General features: G+C 40.1%; 1 protein-coding gene across 1 annotated transcript in view; it reads right to left on the bottom strand.

Moving 5' to 3' along the window:
* Positions 1–13,014: 13,014 nt before the first annotated feature.
* Positions 13,015–23,568, bottom strand: part of LOC101724459 (periphilin-1) — a 90,625-nt gene continuing 80,071 nt past the window's right edge. Inside the window, exons 9-10 of the mRNA XM_087200221.1 lie at positions 18,444–18,743; positions 13,015–16,504 (exon numbers count right to left, since the gene is read on the bottom strand). Coding sequence (XP_087056347.1) covers positions 16,499–16,504; positions 18,444–18,743 — 306 coding nt within the window. The 3' untranslated portion in view covers positions 13,015–16,498. The remainder of the gene's footprint in view (positions 16,505–18,443; positions 18,744–23,568) is intronic.

Here is a 23,568-nt window from a genome sequence, read left to right as displayed (position 1 = left end):
TCCTGAGCAGGGAGATTTCTGGACACCAGAGGACAAATGTACCATGTGCCAAAGGAGGGTCACCAAGAGGGAAAAGTCTCCCACACTTTCACTGAAAGCAACATGGTCTGACAGCTGACACTGATAGAGGAGCTAAGAGGCTCTATCCATGGTTCCAAAGTAATGCCTGAGGAGACTTAACTGACAGAGATGACAGCAAGAGGTTGATTTTGATTGGTCTCACTTTAACTTGGTCTTAAACCCCCAACAGAAAAGAATGACTAAAAGAGGTATAAGAATAATGCCATAGTAATAAAGCTAGATATAAAAAGGGGCTCCAATTGCTGGCTCCTTCTGGCAGTTTCCAGCTATACCAGTAGCTGACTATGGTTATGTATCATTAGGGAAAACTATGGTAGAATCTATAAGAGCTCAACTAGAGTTTTAAATTTCTTAGCAGACTTTGTTCTTCAAATTGTCTCTTATCTTTTTACAGCTAAAACTAGAAAGACTTATGACAAAGTATCAGACTTATAGATAACCTCTATCAATGAAAGACTCTAAGAGCCAGCAGGTTACAATCACTATTTCAATTTCTAAGTGTGACTTTCTCCCCAACCTGCCTTTTCATTCTAGTGTGCTCATGCTTAGATTATACATGCTCTAATTTCTCAAAAGTTTTATTCTTGCCTAGAGGATCTCAAACTCCAAGCAGTCATACAAATGGAACCTATGACAAATGTGCTAGACTTCTTTTCCTAGGATTCACCAGATCAACCTTGTAAACAGCTCATAATTTCTAAACTACACAATACGACTTCTACATTGGATTCTGAAGTCCCCTTGACCTTCTCCTTATCCTCTTTGTGGGAGGCTGTTACTAGTTCCTCCTGGTGGAAATGCTTGTTGGCTATATACATAGCAATTCTGCTGACCTTATAATTTGGCCCATGTATTCTTAATTGTTTCTTTGGCTTTGTCTCCTCCAGACTCAAAGCTATATGCCTATCCAAGATGACAATGCCTGGCACCTACTGAAGGCCTTTAGATAGACCCTCTGTAGAGTAACTGACTGCTGATCACAACTACGACCCTCTTCAGCCTGGAAGTAGCTAGAACAGTCTTTGCCCTTCGCTCCCTCGCAGCAGTTTGGGGTACTTCTTCAGAGGGGGGAATATTGTAGATAGGTAAGTTAATTAGATATCTTGTAGGCAGACAGGGCCAGTACACAAGAAGCCAACATGGAGGACAGTAGAGGAACCAACACGGAGGACAATCAAGACACATTCATTGAAACCCAGCATTGTAAAAGAGATACTACCACACCCACATGCTTCTCCTAAGGATGAACAGCAGTGATTGCTATTCTAAATAGGTATCAATAACCTGAGTGGGGGACAAATATCTTCCAAGAAAGATCCCTGACCCACCCCTTTCCACCAAAAATCCTTGCTCATTCCTTGTATGCTTGCTATGTGACTTGTTTCCCCATTGCATCCCCATTTAATCAATATTAACTAAGCAACTATACTTGTCATAATCTTATTGGTTGCTCATAGTTTTATCCGCCTGTGATTTCTCATTGGATCAGTATTACCTAAGCAACTATACTTGTAATCTTACTAGTTGACTATAGTGTTGTTCCAGTTTACACCTGCCTCACCTCTTGGCTTTGTCCCATAAGACACCTTCAAGAGGGCCTGGGATTCAGCTCAGTGGTGCCACCACCTGCTTTGCAAGTGCAAGGTCCTGAGTTCAAACCCCAGGACCAAAACAAAAAAACACCTTTGAGAAGTTGGGTGAGTGGGCAATCCACTTTCCAGTCCCCCTTCTGTCTCTCAGACAGAAGCTATCTTTCTCTCAATAAATTTTTCCTACTCTAAAAAAAAAACAATAACAAGGATTAAAACTCCATAACTCCAATATAATGAAACCAGCAGGCAAGGCAAGCAATTAAACAGAGAGGAAAAAAAGGGAACCAACAACGGAAAAATAACATGACATGGATAAATTAATACATATCAGTTACAACCATCAATGTTAATGGTCTCAATTCACCAATCAAAAGAAATATACTGGCAGAGTGGATCAAGAAGCAGGATACAAAAATATGTTGCATATAAGAAACAAACTTAATTAAAAAAGAAATTCATAGACTGAAATTAAAGGATGGAAAATAATACTCCATGCAATAGGAACCTGGAAAAAAAGCAGGGGTAGCTATTCTATTTACAAAATGCATTTAAAGCCAAGACTGATTAAGACAGACAAAGAAGGTCACTACAACCTTGTAAAGGGAACAATCCATGAGAAAGACATAACAATTATAAATATGTATGCACCAAATACTAGTGTACCCAACTACATAAAATAAATATTCATGGACATGAAAAATTGAATGAGCACAAAAACAATTGTAATGGGGGACTTCAATAACCCACTGTCATAAATAGATCAACCAGACCAAAAAAAATCAACAATGAAATATTAGGGGCCAGGGATTTAGCTCAGTAGTTCTGCTGCTTGCCTCACAAGTGCAAGGTCCCGAGTTTGATCCCCAGTACCAAAAAATAAAACAAAACAAAATGAAATATTAGAACTGAATAAAACTTTTGAACAAATGCACTTAGTAAATGTCTACAGTGTTTCACCCTACAACATTAGAATACACATTATTCTCAGCTGCACATCAGATGCTCTCCAAAATAGACTAATACTAGCTCATAGAACATGCTCATGTAAATGCAAAGGAACTAAAATTATCCCATGCATAATTATCACAAGCAAATTATCCCATTATCAGACCACAGTGCAATGAAATTGGAAATCAGTGGTAAAAGAAACCACAAGAACTTCATAAACACATGGAAATTAAATAATACCCTCCTGAACACCAATGGGTAACATAAAATTAAAGAAATTAGACAGTTTCTAAAATTAAATGATAATGCCAATACAACATATCAGAACTTTCGGGATGCGATGAAACAGTTGTAAGAGGGAAATTTATAGAAGTGAATTCTCATACCAGAAAAAGAGTGAGTTCAAATAAAAAACCTATGTTGAACATCAAGCTTCTAGAGGTCGGGGGATTTAGCTCAGTAGTTCCACCACCTGCCTTGCAAGCGCAAGGACCTGAGTTTGATCCCCAGTACCACACACACACACAAAGCTTCTAGAAAAAAAAGAGCAAGTCAAACTCAAAGCTAATATGACAGAGGAAATTATAAATATCTGAGCAGAAATTAATGCAATGGAGACTAAGGAAACAATACAAAGAATCAATGAACTGAGTTGGTTCTTTAAAAGATTAAATTGACAAACCCTTAGCCAACCTTATCAAAAAAAGAAAAGACTAGGGCTGGGGATTTAGCTCAGTGGTTCTGCCGCCTGCCTTGCAAGCATAAGGTCCTGAGTTCGATCCCCGGTACCAAAAAAAAAAAAGACTCAATTCCATACAATTAGGAATAGGAATGAAAAGGGTGAGGTCACTACAGATCTTGCAGAAATACAGAAGATCATCAATACCTGCATCAAGAATCTGTATTCTAATAAGATGAAAAATACAGAATAAATGGACAGATTCCTAGATACATATGAATTACCAAAAACTGAATCAAGAAGATAACATTCTAATATCAGTCAATGAAATTGAAGATGTAATTAAAAACCTATCAACAAAGAATAGCCCAGGCCCTGACAGATTCACTGCTGAATCCACAAGAAATTTAGAGACCTAATGCTGCTACCTCTCAAACTCTTTAATGAAATCCAAAGGGAAGTAATACTTCCAAACTCATTCCTAGGAGCAAGTATTACCCTGATAGGAACAAACCAAAAAAGAGAAGTATAGGCATATCTCTATAATGAATATAGATGCAAACATCCTCAATAAGATACTGGCAGGGGCCAGGGATTTAGCTCAGTGGTTCCACTGCCTGCAAGCACAAGGTCCCAAGTTCGATCCCCGGTACCCAAGAAAAAAAACAAGATTTAATAAGATACTGGCAAACAAAAGCAAATCATCAAGAAAGTTATACAGCATGACCATGTTGGATTCATCCCAGGGATGTAGGGATGGTCCCACATATGCAAATCCATAAATGTAATATACCATATTTACAGAGCCAAGGACAAAAACCACATGATCATTTCAGTAAATGTGGAAAAAGTGTTAGACAAAGTCCAGTGCTCATTCATGATTTTAAAAAAACCCTACAGAGAAATGGAATAGATGGTCTTTATCTCAATGTGATAAAAGTTATCTATGACAAACCAAGAGCAAACATCATGGTAAATGGACAGAAACTTAAAGCTTTCACTCTAAAATCAGGAACAAGACAAAGATGTCCACTATCACCACTCTTATTTAGTATAGTTCTGGAAAAATTAGCCAGAGCAATTAGACAAGAGAAAGAAAAGAAATAAGGATAGAAAAGGAAAAAGTTAAATTATCATTATTTGTGGATGACATGATACTCTACAGGGAAGCCCCCCAAAATTTCCACCAAAAGACTTCAAGATTTAATAACCAAACTCAGTAGCATAGCTGGATACAAAGTCAACACTCAAAAATCAATAGCATTCCTGTACACAAATAACAAACTCACTGAGAGAGAAATTAGGGAAATAACACCTTTCACAGTAGCAGCCAAAATAAATGAAATACCTAGGAATCAATCTAATGAAGGAGGTAAAAGATGTTTACATTGAAAACTACAGTACTTTGAAAAAGGAGATCAGAGAAGATATCAGAAAATGGAAAGATATCTCTTGTTCTTGGAGAGGAAGAACTAATATAGTGAAAATAGCCATACTTCCAAAATCATTATACAAATTTAATGTAATCCCAATCAAAATTCCAGCAGCATATCTTACACAATTAGAGAAAACAATCCTAAAATTCATTTGGAACTAGCAGAGACCTAGAATAGCAAAAGCAATGCTAGGTCACAAAGGCAAGGCGGGGGGGCATCACAAACCCTGACTTGAAATTACACAACAAAGCTACTGTGATAAAAACAGGATGGTACTGGGAAACAACACAACACAATGAAACCAGAACTGAGGATTGGTAGAACAGATGAGAACATGCCTAACAGATGAGAACATCCAGACATACTCAGCCACCATCAGCCAAACATCTTCACTGGAAGAAAGATAGCCTCTTTAATAAATGGCGCTGAAAAAACTGGCTTTCCACATACTGAAGATTAATATTAGACCCATATCTCTCATCATCCACTAAACTAAAATCAAAATGGAACAAAGATCTAAATACTAAGGCAAAAACGCTAAATCTGCTGGAAGATAGAATAAGTAGAACTCTCTCTTTTTTTTTTTGGTACCGGGGACTGAACTCTGGTCCTTGCACTCATGGGACAGGTGGCAGAACCACTGAGCTAAATCCCCGGCCCAGTAGAACTCTTGAAGACATTGACATAGGCCAAGACTTTATGTACAAAACTCTGATCACATAGGAAATATTACAAATAATCAAAAACTAGGATCTTGTACAAAGGCTTTTGCACAGCAAAAGAAATCACCAGCAGGGTGAAGAGACAACCCACAATGTGGGAAAAAGTTTTTGCTAGCTATTCCTCAAAGGACTAATATCTGGAATATATAAAGACCTTGAAAAAATCAGACGTCCCAAATTGAAAGACCCAACATAAAAATGGGCACCTAAAATTAATAGACACTTCTCTGATAAAGTAGAAATGGCAAATAAATATCTTTTAAAAATATTTAACATTATGAAGAGATGCAAATTAAGACAACCCTGAGATTCCATCTCACTCCAGAAAGAATGGCTATTATCAAGAAATCAGCCAATAACAAATGCGGGGTGTGGGGAGGGGGTGTGGGGAGGGACTGTGGGGCAAAAGGAACATTTTCCACTGTTTGTGGGAATATAGACTGGTACAAGCACTGTGGAAATCAGTGTGGTGATTCCTCAAAAACTAAAACTAGAGGTTCCATTCAATCCAACTATTCCCCTTCTTGGTATCTTCCTGAAAGAAAAGCATCATAGTACAGTGATAGATGCACACCCATGTTTATAGCGGCATGATTTATAATAGCTAAATCTTGCAAACAGCCTAAATACTTATCAACTGACAAATGGATAAAGAAGTTATAGGTTTTGTTTGTTTTTTTTGGTACTGGGGATCGAACTTGGGACTTTGCACTTGCGAGGCAGGCGGCAGAGCCACTGAGCTAAATCCCTGGCCCGAGAAGTTATAGTTTGTTTTTTGTTTTTTGGTACCAGGGATCGAACTTGGGTCCTTGCACTTGTGCAGCAGGTGGCAAAACCACTGAGCTAAATCCCCAGCCCTAGAAGTTATAGTTTTTTTAATACAATGGAATACTACTCTACCATAAAGAAGGATAAGCTTGAGACATTTCTAGCTAAATGATGCACTCTGAGACCACACTCTTAAATAAAATAAGTCAGACACACATTTAAATAATGCGTTGTTTCTCTGGTGTGAGAAACCAAAAGTGGAAATAAGGACTGAGATGTATAATGGTTACTGGGAAATGGGAAGAAAATGTTCAAATGAAAAGAGGAACCATGGGGGGAGGGTGGGGAAAGGAAAGGACAAGGAAAATAATATAAAAGGAAAAAATGGAAACAAAGCTGTTATAAATAAGGAGGGAAGAAGGGTCAAAGGGAGGGGGAAAATGGGAAAAATACAACCAAGTTATATCCTATACAGTACAAATTCCCAATGTGCATGTTATCATTATGTGTATCTAAAATGTACCAAGAAAGATTTTTTTTTGTACTAGGGTTCAAACTCAGGACCTTGCACTTGCAAGGCAGGCATGGTGCCGCTGAGCTAAATCCCAGGACCAAAGATTTTGAATTAAATCCCGCCCCCAAAGTAATGGTTCTAGTAGAATAACGTCATCATGGTTGTTATGCTAAAATATTATATTCCCCTTATTCTCAAGTTTTCTCTGTAAATCTTCTATAATTATTATCTATTAACCTTCTGGTTAAATTTCTTTCTTTCTTTTTTTTTTTTTTTTTTTGGTACCGGCGATCAAACTCGGGCCCTTGCTCTTGTGAGGCAGGCACCGGAACCACTGAGCTAAATCCCCGGCTCTATATGGTTAAATTTCTAAGACAATTAAGATTCATAACAAACTAAAAGTTCATTGCTGATACTACATATTTCACAGAGCTTGATATCTAGATAAGATCATTAAATTAAACCTACTGCTCCCAGGGCCGGGGATTTAGCTCAGTGGTTCTGCCGCCTGCCTCACAAGCACAAGGACCTGTGTTCGATCCCTGGTACCAAAAAACAAAACAAACAAACAAACAAAAAACCTATTGCTCCCATTATAATATTGTCGTGATGTAACAAATCTTCTCTTCTGGGTGTTAAAGCACTGAAGTTTGGAGATCAGAGCTAAAAAGATAACTAGGCTAAAAGGACAGCCAGTATTTTGGCCCTGGCCCTTCATATCAACAAAGACCCAGGACATGAGGGGAACTTTCCATAAGATCCTACATCTCTTCCCAACTTCCCAAGCAGTGAGATTGTTGGACCCCAGAGAACAGGAATCAACCCATGTACAGTGTACCAAAAAGGAGTGTCAGAAAAGAGGAACAGGTCTCCCATGCTTTCACAAGAAGCTACAAGGTCAAGTAAGATCATGACCCATTCTGGTGGCTGACACTGACAGAGGAGCTGAGAATCTCTACACATGATTTCAAAAGTAATCCCTAAGGGGCCAGGAATTTGGCTCAGTGGCACAGTGCCTGCCTGGTAAGTGCAAGGTCCTGAGTTCAATCCCCAGTACCAAAAAGAAAAGGAAAAAAGTAATGCTTGGGCTGGGGATTTAGCTCAGTGGTTCTGGCACCTGCTGTGCAAGCACAAGGTCCCAAGTTCAATCCCCGGTACCAAAAAAAAAAAGTAATGCTTGAGGAGACTTAACTGACCTTGATATGTAGGGAAAGGTTAATTTTGATTAACACAGGTCTCATTTTGACTTGGTCTTAAACACCCATCAAAAAATATAACCAAAAGATGTACAAAATAATACTGTAGTAATAAATGCTAGATCCAGAAAGCGGGCTCCAATCACTGACCCCTGCTGTCAGTTTCCAGCTACACCTGTAGTTGACCCATTATGGTTCAATGAGGATAGAAAACTACAGCAGAAGCTATAAAAGCTGTCTTTAAGGGCCAGAGATTTAGCTCAGTGGTTTCACCGCCTGCTGTGCAAGTGCAAGGACCTGAGTTTGGTCCCTGGTACCAAAAAAACAAAAACAAAAAAAACTGTCTTTAAATTCCTTACCTGAAACTGTCTTTCAAAAGCAATGAACTCTCCATCTTCTTACAGCTAAAACTGGAGGGACTTACACACTAGTAAGTGAAATTTGATGTCTTTAGATAAATAATTCAGATCTTGTGGAGAAAAAAATCTTAAACTATCAGACTTACAGATAACCTCCATCAGTAGACAGGTCTAGGAGCCAGTTGGTTATAATCTCTATGCCAGTACCTTAAGAGGAATGTTTGGATATGGCTCTTTCTCCAGCCTGCCTTTCCATTCTATCCTCATGTTTGTACATACTTAAGTCTCTTGGAAAAATGTGTTTATTCTTGCCTAGAGGCTGCCAAATTCCAAATGATCATGCAGAGGGAATCAACGACAAATGTGCCAGACTCCTGTTACTGGGAGCCACTACATCAAACTTGTAAAGGGAATTCAAAACCACTGAACTGCAACATAACTTCTATCCAAGGCCCCTAAGATTAGACTTCGGGCAGGGAGTCCAGGCCCCCTCTATCCACCTGGATTTGGGCAACACATCAGGGCCAGTACTGCTTCCATAGCCCTAAGACAAAATAAGAATAACTAAGACCCAGGAGGGCAGGGGAGGTAGCTCAGTGGCACTGCTGCCTGCCTCGCAAGCACAAGGTCCTGAGTTTGATTCCTGGTACCAAAAAAATAAAGACCCAGGAAATATCTAAAGCTCCAGGCCAGATTTCATGCATGTTAGATTCAGTGGTCTTAGCTACAGTAACCTTTTTCCCACCCTAACTTCATTAAAGGCTCATACATAGGGTCTGCATGCCATGCATGTAATTGTAACAGAGTGAATTAGGGAAAACTCATGTGCACTATTTACCCTTTAGATGACTCAGCATCTTGTAAATCATTTGTCAATCATATCCAGAGAGATCCAATGAGAAACACCCAAGGTGGATTACACATCTTTTAAATCCAAAAGCCTGAGTTATCTTTCTCCTTATACCCTTACCACCCTGGCACCACTTTTTCCTGTTCATGCATGTTTTTGTTTCTGTTGGCACAAAACAAATCCTGAGCAAAGCACAATCCTTGAGCAATCTTTCTCTGTTAACTTCAATAAATGTAGGTGTTTTTTTCTTTTATCATCAGGTGTATACTTGCAATTCTCTGCTCAACATCACAAGAATCTGGACTCTATCTCTTGGACCCATCACAGTGTATCAAAATGAGTGGCAAAGAATTACAATAGCTGCTAAAGTAAGTGAAAGAAATAAATTAACTAAGAAAGTACATAAATGTTTTCCAAAGAAGTGGTAGAAGCTGAGGTGAGTCTTGTGACTAAGAATTTGCTAGGTTTGGGTTGTAGTGATTTTTGTTCAGTATTGCTTAGCAGCCAGGGTATAAACGTGGAAGAGTCAGATAATAGAATTAATGCAAGAATGAGATGCAAGAGGAGGTTGAATTCTGGAAATGGTATAGCAAGTTGAAATAATGCAGTAGAGTATCTTGTATGGAAAGGAAAGGAAGTCCAAGTTGAGGAAATACCAAAGGCTTAAAAATATTGGAAAAATAGCTATTTTCAGAAACCAGAATCAAAGAATGTAAGATTTCAGAGACAAGAAGATTAGATTATACAATTACTCTATGCTCTCCATTTGCTATCTCTAGAAACAGCAAAACAGGCCAGGTACAGTGGCATATATTTGTAATTCTAGCGTTCTGGGAGCCTGAGACAGGAAGATCAAAATGCGGAGCTCAGTCTGGGCAACTTAGCAAGAATGTATCTTATAAGTTTTTAAAAGGGCTGGGGATGTAGCTCAGGCCAGAGGCTGTATGGATTCAATCTCCAATATCTTACACACACACACACACACACACACACACACACACACACACACACACACGAGTAGATGTAAGAACTGAAACCACATTACCACATTATTCAATTCAACAAGCTCAACCTAAGGCTTGTAAGTAATGAAGTAAAAAAAATTTTTTATAGACAGGGTCTTGCTATGTAGTTCAGACTGGCCTCAAACTCCTGGTGATCCTCCTGCCTCAGGCTACAGAGTGTGGGGATTACAGGTGTGAGCCACCATGCCCGGCCTGAAGTAACTTTACGTAGTTGACTGTAAACTTAGATTTACTGCCCCCTTGAGACATCCACAAGGCCTCATAACTCTAGGTCTCTCCTTGAAAATACAAGACTCTTCTGTTTAAGTCTTGAAACATTGTGAATATGAAAATCAGTACGTCCTTTTTTTTTTAGTAAGAATCATAATGTAAGACTAATTAAAAATGAAACACACTCCCTTCCTTCCTCCTGATACAACCTGTATCGGGCAGGGCTCCCCGTCACTGGAGAAGCAGATGTGACTGCTTTCTTTTCTGTATTTCTCCCTGGGCTGGATGTCAGTACTTCTGGTCCCTTGAGGATTGGCTATGAGAGCGGAAAGGAAGAAGGCCACAAAGCTCTGGACTGATACGGCTGGAAGATGTCATCATGTTGTAGGCCTTGCAGGAGTTCAAAGCTGACTCTGTCATGAGGGTTTTCAAGGTCTTTGGCTGTGTTTATCTAACCATGTGGCTGTAATGATTCTTTTACCTCAGTGGCCACTGCTTCTCCTGCTGACTCTCAGCTCACTCATACAGACCTGCTTTGGGGATAGGGGTTCACCTCTGGTAGAAGACCTCCCACAGGCTGCAGCACTTTTTAGACTATTAGTTGCTATTTTCCCCACGTACTCCACATCTCATCTCTGACAGTCAGGCATTCTGCTTTGTGTCAGAGGTAGATGCAGTCATGTTTCTTTTTCTGGAACTCAGGGCCGCATGTACGCTAGGCAAGAACTCTACCACTGATGTACAGAACTAACCTCAGTCACTATGCAAAGCAGAAGGATCTCTTGCCTGACACTTCTTCCATAGCCTTTGTGCCGTGGGAGGTGAGTGGACGAGAGCCTCTTCTCCGTGAGTGGCAGTCAAAATAGTGCAAGAGGGCAGCTCGTGGAGGCAAGGGTAGAAGCAGGAACCTTTCGTTAGGAAACTAGATGTGTGCTAGATTGGTACTAGATAGTATGCAACAGAATCTCAATCTACAGATTGACAGGGAAGTTACTGATTTTATGGAATAAAAAATCTGAGCATAAGCATCTCAGGGTTGGTAGATCGGCTTCATGACATCATCAGGGAAGGATCCTGCTTGTTTCTTGTGACAACATTTTCAGCATGTGGCTTTTAGGGTACCAAGATGACTTCCGTAATGCCAGGTATCATGTTCTAGTTATAGACTACATAGGAAGAACTGAAGGAGAAAAGGGCAAACATATGGGCCTGTTTGTCTGCTCCTTTTAGTAGTAGTACAATAACAGCTTTCCTAGAAACACTGAAGCAGGCTTCTGTTTATATACCATTTGCCAAAACCATGTCAACAGACCACCTCAAGCTCAAAGGGAGACTAAGAAATAAAAATAGTTCAACTGGAAAACAGACGTTGCTGGCAAAAAAAAAAAAAAAAAAAAATCAGTATTGTCTAAGTAAAGGAGAGGTCATAAATTTTGGATAGGGAATTAGCAGTGAGCACCAAGAGTACTCATTTATTATATTCTCATGTTCTAAAAGATGCTAAAGTGTTAACCACATAGTGATTTTTTTTAAAAGCACTAGTCATAAACAAAGGAGAAATAAGAACAAGATTTAAGAGAAAAAAGTAGATGGAGTTCATTCACAAAATGGGCCCTAAGCTTTATAGCAAGAAATTCAAGAAAACATAAAATGTTCTTCAAAAAAAGGTCTGCTTGGGGCCGGGGATTTAGCTCAGTGGTTCTGCTGCCTGCCTTGCAAGCCAAGGACCCAATTTCAATCCCCGGTACAAAAAAAAAAAAAAAAAGGTCTGCTTGTTTATGAGGTGTGCTCCACAAGGCATAATAAAAAGGACAGGAGTGGGTGAGTAACCATGATTAGGAGAGAGTACATTCATCCCCCAATATCCAGAAGGGATTTTGTCCAAGGCCATCACCCCCAAGAATACCAAGATTCATGAATACTCAAGTCTTTTACATAAAACGCCATAGTACTCATTGGATTTCTTTTGGTTTTTTTTTGGTACCGGGGATCAAACTTGGGACCTTGCGCTTGCAAGGCAGGCGCTGGAATCACTGAGCTAAATCCCCAGCCCCCTCATTGGATTTCTTTTATCCAAGATGCTTGGGACCAGAAGTGCTTCAGATTTTAGGATTTTTAAAAGTTGCATATACACAATGAAGCATTGTTGAGGAAGGCACTTAAGTCTAAACATGAACTCCTCTATGTCTCTTTATACACAGAGCCTGAAGAAAATGTTATACAATATTTTTGAGTGCCTGTATTTTGATTGTGACATGTCATAAGGTCAGATAAGGGATTTTCCATTTGTGGTGCCATGTCAGGACTCTAAATGTTCTGGTGTTTTTCAAATTAAGGATACTCAATCTGTATTTGCATATAACCTATGGAATCCTTTATATATTTTAAATCATTTCTAGCTTACAGTATATAACACATTGTAAATGCTATGTACATAGTTGTTGTATGTATTGTTTAGGGAATAATGACAATGAAAAAAGTTTATACAAATTCACTACAGACACATTTTTTCCCATATCTTTTCAATCCACAGTTGGTTGAATCTTTTTTTTTTTTTTGGGTAGTGGGGACTGAACTCAGGACCTTGTGCTTGTGAGGCAGGCTTGGTGCCACTGAGCTAAATCCCCGGTCCAGTTGGTTAAGTATTGATTCAGAACTCACAAATGCAGAGGACCAACTCTAAAAAGCAGTATGCTTAAAATAGGATTTTTATCTAAAAATAGGATAACAAGTATGGCTTGTATTAGGCACCTGTTGCAGGGAATTTTTTTTCCATTGACCTTTTTTTTTTTTGGTACCGGGGGATCGAACTCGGGTCCTTGTGCTTTCAAGGAAGGCAGCGAAACCACCGAGCTAAATCCCCGGCCCTCCATTGACTTTTAGTCCATGAATTTCTTTGGGGATTAAATGTGTTTCTTGTATTTTGTTTTCTCGTCCAAGCTACAAATCTCTGTCTTTTGATTAGGGAGAGTTATGACTGAATTAAGTTATTAAGAGTTATTACTGAAAGCTATTTACTTCTGTCATTGTATTATTTTCCTGTTCAGGATTTCTTTTTCATTTTTTCTTTCTGCTTAACTGGTTATCCTACTTGATATATTTATTCCACTAGACATCTGGAATCATTCACTTTATTTTCCTCTTTCTAGTTTATCCTTGAAAATTTTGAGGGATGCTGGTTTGATGTCCAGGAATTTAAGGTACTCTTTTTCATGGGAAAACCTGACTTCTCCATCAATTTAGAAAGTTATTTTTCCAAGATATGTAAGTCTTATTTGAAAATAATTTTATTGTATGGCTTGAAACACTTCAATCTAAACTCTCTTGGCCTTTAAGACTTGTGTGGAGAAGTTTGTTATTTACCTCTGTGTGATCCATTGCTTTTCTCTAATAGCTTTTAAGGTTTTATCCTTGTATTGAATTTCTGGGATTTTGACTCTGAAGTCATGGCGAAGTTCTTATGGTAGCATTTGTGTGTGCAAGTGTGAGAGTGAGACAGAGACAGACAGACAGACACAGACACACACATACACACAGACATCACACTGGAGATTGAGCCCAAGACCTTTCTATCTAGCTACATCCCAAGCCCTTTAAATTTTTTTGTTTATATTGAGACAGGGTCTTGCTAAGTCACTAAGTTACACAAACTAGATTCCCAATTTCCAGTCCTCCTACCTCAGTGTCCCAGAGTGCTGGCATTATTGGTGTGCTCTACCACATCTGGATATCCAATATTTTGAAAGAGAGACAGCATATAAGGATTGGGGAAGATTGTGGAGGTAATTTTGATGGTCATGAGGACAGAGATGAACCAAATTTTAGAATTCCTTGGCTTTGAGGTTTAAAACAGCCTCAAGCTTAAAGCACATATGGTGTCACAGCAGATGAGCCTAAGTATCTTGGTTAGAAGTCTTTCACCTTTACTGGTACTCTAAATAGAACACTGCATGGGCTGTGTTGCCAGCTCAAGAAAGATCTGGCCAGATGGGTGTGACATGGTTCTGAAGTTCTCCCACCGAGTGGCTGAAAAGGAGGCAGGACACTGTTAAAGGATGGTCACACCCTCACTGTAATTTGGGACCCTATGTGACTTAAAGGCTACAGTTTACTTTTAATGAAATTTGAAATTCTCTTCAGTATACTAGTAATCACGGCCCTAAAACTGTCTCTTCATGAACAAAAATTTGTGGGTACTTTGTGCCACTTTTATACATGATCACATAAGTACTATTGAATCTAAGACACCAGTATCTTTTTAATGTAGTTGCTTGTTTTTCTAAATGTCTTCAATAGATTCCAAATGAATAAGGGTCTTGTTTTTCAAATTCACAGCATTTAGCAGAATATCCAACAAATATTAATTGCTTAATACATATTTAGTTCTTTGTTCTTTTCTATTATTTGCTTCTCGTAGATTGTTTTCTTCCATTTTTACTTAGCACACAACTGATAATTATTTTGTTTGTGTGGTGATGGGGATCGATCCAGGGCCATGAGTATGCTGGGCAAACATTCTACTTGTGAACTAGTCCCTACCTGCCCCCTCCCCCTCCTCCCTCATAGACTCTTTTTTGGTACCAGGAATCAAACTCAGGACCTTGCCCTTGCCAGTCAGGTATGGTGCCACTGAGCTAAATCCCCGGCCCTTCCTCACAGACTTAAAAAAGAGTACTATGATAAATCTTGGTTGAGGCCATAATGGCATAAAAAATAGTTAATTTTTTAAAAATCTGGTGTAAAAGCTGTTTCCAGAGCTAAGGAATTTGAATGTCATATTTTCTTTTTGTATACTAATAAAACATTTAAAAAATCCACATGCTGAATACACCTGACATTAGAATTTTAGAGAGTGAATACTGCACCTCTAGCAGGAGTGGAATGGCAGGCAGATGTTATGATTTCTTCCTTGAAGTATATCTCCTCTATGTTCTTCCTGACTCTTCCTACAATATTGTCCCGTAATATCTAAAATCTATTTTCTTTTCTACATTTTACCTATAAACCTGTCAATAATGTATAAAAAAGCAAAATTAAATAACTACAACATTGTTTTAAGACTATGGTTTATTTGTACAGCAGTTCCTCAAAGAATTAAACATAGAATTATGATAAAACTCAGCAATTTCACTCCGGTTATATGCTTAAAAGCATTCAAATATTGGAAAGCAGAGAGGCAATATTTATATACTCATGTTCCTAGAAGCATGAGTAGTAATAGCCAAAAGGTGGAAGTAATTAAAAGTAGCATATACACATACTGGACTATTATTCAGCCCTAAAAAGGAAGGAAACTCTAGACACGTGAGTGGGCCTCAAAGATCTTATGTTAAGTGAAATGAGGATAAATACTGTGTGGCTCCATTTATAGCAGGAACGTGGTACAGTCAAATTCATGGAGTGGAGAATGAAAAGAGTACTCAGACAAGACTTGGTCCAAACACGGAGAGGCCCAGAGCGACTTTCCCGTGCACACTCACAGTCTCAGGGGACCTGTGCTGAACCGAGAACTCTCTGGCTTTTACCGTGGGAAACACAGGAAGATAAACAGTGTGGGTGTCAAGGAACAAGGCCTGGAACAAAACATTTTTTTGTGAAGCTGAGCAATTTATTGGGAAGGGAAAGGTCGAAGGTCGAGCCGAGTATGCTTCCCAACCTTTACCATGCATCCCAAAGCATGCGTGCTTTTGCCCCACAATTCCTTTCTTAATTTTTTTTTGTTTGTTTTCTTTGCTTTTGTTTTGTTTTGTTTTTGAGGGTCTCACTATGCAGTTCAGGCTGATCCTGAACTCACTATGTAACCCAGGCTGGCCTGGAACTCACAGTGACCCTCCTGCCTCAGCTTCCCCAGTGCTGGGATTACAGGTGTGCACCACTACACCTGGCTCCTTTCTTAATCGTTAACTATACACTGCAGAGCCTGCGTGCTTTTGCCCCACAGCCTCCTTCATGACTTTAATCATTTATTCCTCTGGCCAACCGTCTCATGTATCCCCTTCTTTTGTTTTAAGCATTAGGGATTGAGGAGAAGAGGAATGTAGTCAGGTATTGGGCTTGCTGCAGGAAGTTGTCATGGCCTCAGCACAATGCGTTCGTTGGAACAGCACACAGAGAGCTTTTAGGACTGCAAGAAAACACAACAGAAATATTATTCCTATAGCAGTAAGTATCCAGATATGAAAGTTGAGGCCAGAGAGCCAGTTTTGGGGGTTGAGCCAGTAGACAACAGCATTAAGATGGTCTAAAGTGACGTTGTGAACTTGCATTTAAAGTTTGTGAATCTGGGCCTTCAGTTGGCCCTTGGAGACAGGAAATCTCCCCAGTAAGATCCGTGTGAAAAGCACCATGGAGCATGCATTGGACCTCATCCCAGGAACCACAGCTGTTAAACGGGATGGGTGTTATGCACACAAAGTGACATCCTGCATCACATTAAGTCGAGTGCACGTCCGAACAGCCTACTGGTGCTCTCTGAGCCAAATGACAGCAGCCTCAAGAGTATCAGGAGGTTGTAAGATTTCTTTGTCAATGCTGGTCTGTGTCAGCAACTCACAGGTAACTTTTTTTTTCTTTGAGACAGGGTCTTGCCATGTAGTTCAGACTGTGTACCCTAGGCTGGTCTCGAACTCCAGGTGATCTTCCTGCCTTGGCCTCCAGAGTGCTAGGACTATAGGTGTAGGACAGCATGCTTGGCAAAGTAATATTCTGAAAGTAGCTGTCCATAGTTTGAGAAGTTTGTACTAGTTTTTTTTGGTACTGGGGATCGAACTTAGGACCTTGTGCTTTCGAGGCAGGCGGCAGAACCACTGATCTAAATCCCTGGCCCAGTTTGAGCACTTTGTAAGGAATGGGTCAAAGCAACTGCTGTGGTCACCACTGTGGCTGCTAGTGCTATGGCTGCAATCAGAATACCAAGAAAACGTTTTTCTCTGCTATGTTCAAGTGCTGAGGTAACTTGTTCAAGGACAGAATTTCCTGTCCATTCTCTCATGAGGACAGTGGGGAGCCACACTTTGGCGGGTTGTCTGGGTACCACAATATGAGTAATATTTAATAGGGAAATATCAAGGTTGGTGACACACGGAGTGAGCCATGTAGCATTAGCTGGTGGGTAACACTAAGTGCTTTCGGGTGGCTAGAAGAACTGTATTCTGCACATGTCAGTTGTTAGACTAAAATGTATGGGCGGGAGCTCGAATCATCACATGGTCAGAGGTATCATGGAAACCCATGTGATGAGTTTACTTATGGGCCAATAGTTGCTAATTCTGAGAATATAAGGGAAAAGGGGGATAGCTAAATGCCACAGAGATTTTTTAAGAGGAGAAATATAAGTGCCTGAGGAGAGGCACGGTAAAGGCCCACTGAGCCCATGGTTCCATAATGCTGAGCTGCTGCTATGAATAAAGGGTAAGCATAATTCCAGGGAGAGCTAGACTTTAGCACTACTAAATTGTGAGGTCCCCGATTTTCTAGAGTCAAACTGTAAGAGAGGGGGTAACGGTAGGTTGGTGACCTACATGAGGCCCATCCCAAATCTGGGCCATCTCAGATGGGCACCCAAGGGTGAGAGCAGGAGGGAATACGGGGCTTGGGAAAGTGTCTGCTGGACCAGGGGGCTCCTCCTACTCTGGCACTGTTAAAAAAAAAGCCTGATGACAGGCTCCCTCCATTTGAATACCTCCTATGAAAATATAGTTCACATACTACTGGGGCCAGAAGGGAATGTGATAGCTACTATCAGTGATGTTGGTGACCACAGGCAAGGGAAATTCTTCTGCCAAAAAGGACCTCTCCTGGGGTTAACGGGTGCCACCCATTAGAATAGCCAGAGTGGCTGCAGTCCCTCTCACAGTCCCACAAGGGGCCAGGAGGTGGCAGCCAAGTTCCGCCTGTATAAGAGGTATCTTTAGAAGAAGGGGGTGGGGTTTGTACCAGATCTCGCCATGTGACTATGTCAAAAACAGGTGGGGTAAGAACATGGGCCCAGAAGACCACGCCACTTACTTACTTACTTGAGGTAAATGTACCAGCAAGCTCAAAAGAATAAGGGACCTTTTTACCTGTGTAGCCTTGGAGTTGGATGTGATATGTGCTATCGTTGCAAGAAACAGGTTTTCAGGAGTGGAGGGGGTTCCTGTGATTTGGAGAGTTTGTTCGGCTTGATTAGTAAGCTTCTTAATGTCTCCCCAGGTGGGTCCTGAAGCATGTGTCGTAGAGGGCAGGGGACCCATCCTTTTCTTCTTTTTGTTCATTCCTGGGGGAAGTTGTATTGCCAGCTTCTGGAGCTCCAGGAGAGGATTGCTTCCCGACTCATTACACATGGTAGGGACGCACAGCCTTTGCAGGAACCCAAAGAAGGCCTATGGGTGACAAAACGGATGCATAACCCCTATCCCAACCACTGTGGATCCCATAAAGGTTGTCAATAAAGAACCAATGATCTTGGTCCTTCCTTTATGGGAATAAAATGTTTTCCTCTGCTTTGAAGCCATATGCATCACAATTTTTAAAATTTAAAGAGTGCTTTATACAATTGTTCCTGTGGTGAAAGTCTCTCTACCATATTACTCTTTTTTTGTTTTAATAACTGAATTTTGAGGAGCCCATTGGCCCATTCTACTATGGCTTGTCCCATAGGATTGTGAGGTGTATCGGTGACATGTTTATCATGCCAGAGTTGGAAGAATGCCGGAAAAGAATTGGAAATATTAGAGCAAATTTCTCTCTATCTTCCTCATGGAGTGGGATAGTGAGAAATCAGTCTTTAAGATCCACAACTAAAGATGATAGGTTTGAGGGATAAAAGCAGGATTAGGAATTTCCAGTTGTTGGGCTCCCGTATGAACTATGTGGACATTCACCTGATGGAGATCATGTAATAGCCTCCACTTTCCTGACTTTTTTGGTATGCAGAAAATAGGAGTGTTCCAGGGGCTACAAGAGGGCTTAATATCGTCACCATACCGTTGCTCTTCCATCAATAGGTGGGCCTGTTTAAGTTTCTCCCTTTCTAGATGCCACTGTTCCACTCAAACCTGCCATCCCAGGACCCACTGGGGGTTGAGTGCTGGGGTCACTATTTTATATTCAAACAAAGGAGGCTTCATTTAAAAAGCTACCTCAGAGCTGGGTGTGGTGGTACAACATGTACTCTCAGCACTTTGAGGGCTGAGACAGGAAGATCACTACAAGTTCAAGGCCAGCCTGGGCTACATAGTGAGTTTAGGGCCAGTCCAAACTACATAAGAAGATCCTGTCTTAACCGAAAACCAAACAAACACAACAACAACTCTCAGCTCCTCCTGAAATCTCCTGACTTCTCCTCTTCCAGCAAAACCTTTAGCCTCAGAATCTGAGGCCTCCATGGGGAAATGCTTAAAAGAAGCTAGCATGAAACATGAAGTAATGCATGCTTATCCTGTTCTTTTTTTTTTTTTTGGTATGGGGGATCGAACTTGGGACCTTGCGCTTGCCTTTGCGAGGCAGGTGGCGGAACCACTGAGCTAAATCCCCGGTACTTATTCTGTTCTTAAGGGAGGTCAAGGACTCCACATGATAGCCTCCCTTCTGTGTGATGTTTAAAGAATTTGCAAAAAACATTTCTAATAGTGTCTGCAGGGGCCATTTACAAAAGGAATTGTAGAGGCAGTAGGACAAGGTTATGAGATGACATCATGGGACTGGATTGTCCTAATAAAAACAGTGCTTACTGCTGCTCAATTCAGTGTATGGCTTCAAGAATATTGGGAAGTCACCACTGCTCAGTCCCCAGATAAGCAGAACACAGGAATTCCCATTGGAATTCCCTGAGACACAATCCCAGATGCATGCCCAAACTTTCATTCAAGCTTCTTGTGCCACCCTTAAGGCACAGACACAAATCCCAGAAACCAATGCCCCTCAAGGCTCCTTTGTCATCATTAGACAGGGCCCTAATGAGCCTGACAGAGATTTCATAAATTGTTTGCAAAATGTAATTTGGAGACAGACCATCCCCAAGCAGTGGATGCTTTAGCCCTTCAATTAGTGTAGCGCTTCAATTGTCAAAGAGCCTTGGCATTCCTTAAAGGAAAAAACTTAAATATTGCCAAAATGATTAAAGCTTGCCAAATGTAGAAACTGAAATTCATAAAGCAGAAGTGACTGCTGTGGTTTTGCAGCCTTGAAAGTGTTACAACTGTGGCAGAGGGACATCTTCAGAAGGACTGCAAAAGCTGTATGTAAAGTAGAGAAGGCAAGCGGAAATGAAAATGTCCCAAATATAAGAGAGGATATCATTGGGCTAGTCAGTGCTACTCTAAATTTAATAATGAAGGAAACACTATTGTGGGAATCGGGAAAGGGGGAGGCTGTGACTCCCCGCACTCTAATAAACCCAGGGAGTCAATTATGGAATGTTCATACCCCAGCATGGGGACTGACCCCAAATCATCATAACCTCTTGACTTGACTTGGCCCTTGTGTAGGATTTAATTTTAGATGAGGCTGGTGAAGGGGAAGATATTAGCCAGTGATGTCTGGGGACCTTTACCCCCAGGACTGGCAGGTCTCCTATAAAGGAAGACCTAGTTACTCCAGTAAGGGCAGCCAAGTCTTTCCTGGTCTGACTGACTCAGACTACATTGGGCAACTTCAGGTTATTATAAGAAGCCTAGGATATCATGTTCTCCCTAAAGGAACCCAAACTGCACCGTTTCCATTTTTACTCCCAGATCTCTTGACAGAGAATGAGAAAGCTTGGATCCCACAGGAAGAAAGCATTTTGGGCTACTAAGTCATCCCTGAATGCCCTCAGACTATTAAGACCCTACAGAATTGCTAGTCTGTCAAATCTTTCAGAAATGTTCTATTAGAGCCCAAAAGATCAAAGGATAAAACTGAACAGAGGAATAAACTACAAAAAGCCTGAAATTTAAGCCTATTATTGAATTTATCTCCACGTTCCCTGGACTTTAAAAATTCCAGGGTCTCTCTGGAAACTGCTTAAAATCATACTGATGGCAGCAATAGAAGATAAGCAAGAAACCCAAGGAATCCCAAATTTTTTTTTTGGTACCAGGGATTGAACTCAGAACCTTGCCCTTGTGAGGCAGGAGCTGTGCCACTGAGCTAAATCTCCAGCCCCCATTTCTTTTTTTGGTACCAGGGATGGAACTCGGGACCTTGACCTTGTGAGGCAGGTGGCGGCACCACTAAGCTAAATCCCCAGCTCCCAAATTCTTAATATCAAGCCAAGGTCTTTCTTCATTCTAGGTTATTCTATTAAATGAGGAATGAATTTACAGGAGAAGGGTCAAAATTCTATTTTGCCACAAGTATGGATCCTTGAAACAAGTACTTAACAGCCTGTGAACTTATATTACTATTATCTGAGGAAAATATTAATAAAGTGTTGGGACTCAGTTTATAAAGCCTTAAAAAAAACTTCTCTACTGCTTTATTTCTCATATGAAAAAGTATCAACTTGACTTGGAAGACACTGTAGACAGAGGTATGAAATTGATGCTGCTGTCCAATATTAGTGATGTACACCAAGTAACAAACTTATGTAACCTAGGTCCTATGCTCACACATATTTTTCCCCTTTGAGCCAATAAAAGACCATGCTTGACCTATAACACCACTTCTAGACTTTTAGTGTTATTTTACACCAATCCCAAATCTAGCAAATTCTGGGCAAATTTTAGAGAAAAAAAAAAAGTTTAAGAGGAAGTCTTTCTAGACCTCAGTGTCACTGACTGTTCAGTATCAAAATCCATTCAAACAATTGGAAGACATGAATATTTAAAATCTGAGAAATCTGCCTATCATGTCAAAACTAATTCTTTTAGCATCCGAGAAAGGTACATAGTGAAATTGTATAAGAAATTAAGACATAAAAATGATGTGAAGACCGGGTGTGGTGACCTATAATCCAAGTACTTGGGAGGCTGAGGCAGGAGGATTGCCAGAAGCCTGGAGAACATAGTGAGTTCGAGGCCAGTCAAGAGTGACATAGCAAGACCCTGTCTCAAACAAAAGAAAACAAAGAGATGTGCAGATGGAGAGCATGAATATAGTATTAATATTCATAAGTAAAGCCCTGCTCATATATAAAAATAAGACCTACATATATATTAATAAAGTTTTGGTTATTGATAAGTTATTATACAAATAAATTATTCTCTGTCCAAAACAGCAATTTTGAAGCACGAATATCTACTATGAATATAAAAAAACACTATTCCATGGCTGGGAATATAGCTCAGTAGTAGAGCACTTGCCTAGCACATTCAAGGCCCTGGGTTCAGTCCCACCACTGCCATAAAAAACCAAAACCACCCCAAAAGGAGTATTCAAAACTATTGACTTTTTAAAGTTTAAATTATTAAAACAGCACAACTATTTTATCTAAAATTATCCCATTAATTGTATCACTGCATTGTTTATACTTGTAAACAGTGCTAGGAAAGTGCTAAAGAAGGACAGTTTCTGATATTTCTGACATAAGTACTCAAGAGTAGGCAAAAACTCTGTTAAGAGTTACAACCTCAAGGAAACCTTGACCTGCTTAAGAACAATTGCTATTTAAATGACAGATCAATTTTTTTTTAAAGCTCTATTTGTGTAAGTTTTGATAGGGTTTGTACTTTATGAGCAGTTGTTACAGTTGTATCTAGATGTCCCCACCTCTCAAGGCCTCATGTGATCACAAGTGGGCAGTTTCTAAGGTGGCTGGATTAGGGTGTGTGAATGTAGATTAAGGATGTGATACAGGGACCAAGGGGGTACATAATGGAAGCCCCACCTAGGGTGTGGGTGGCATAATCAATAGGCTTACAGTTTAGATGGAATATAAAGGGAGAGGGGGAAGGTGGGTGGAGGCTGCCTGCTGCTGCTGCTGTTTGCTGCTGCCTGCTTTGCCATGAACTGTTTCTCCAAGGGATACCTGGAAGCTAGCTGATTACGGACTGAAACCTCTGCAAATTGAAAGCTAAAATAAACCTCTTCCCCTTTAACTTTCAAGTGTTGGGTATTTTGTCTCAGCAATGAGAAAAGCAACTAAGACAGCAGTGTAATTACATAGTTACTTTGGAAAGAGTCTTTTTATATATGAAGATGTAGGCAAGGATATTATTGTTATATAGAATTCTAATATTTAATCCCTTTAAAAACTTTCCAAAGAAGTTATACCAAAGTATAATA

This window comes from Heterocephalus glaber, unplaced genomic scaffold, assembly GCF_053883595.1.
Source record: "Heterocephalus glaber isolate CG9 unplaced genomic scaffold, H.glaber_assembly_v1.0 deba00001733, whole genome shotgun sequence".
Lineage (NCBI taxonomy): Eukaryota > Metazoa > Chordata > Mammalia > Rodentia > Bathyergidae > Heterocephalus > Heterocephalus glaber.
The sequence above is the reverse complement of the archived record's forward strand: the minus strand, read 5'-3'. Positions and strand labels throughout refer to the sequence as shown.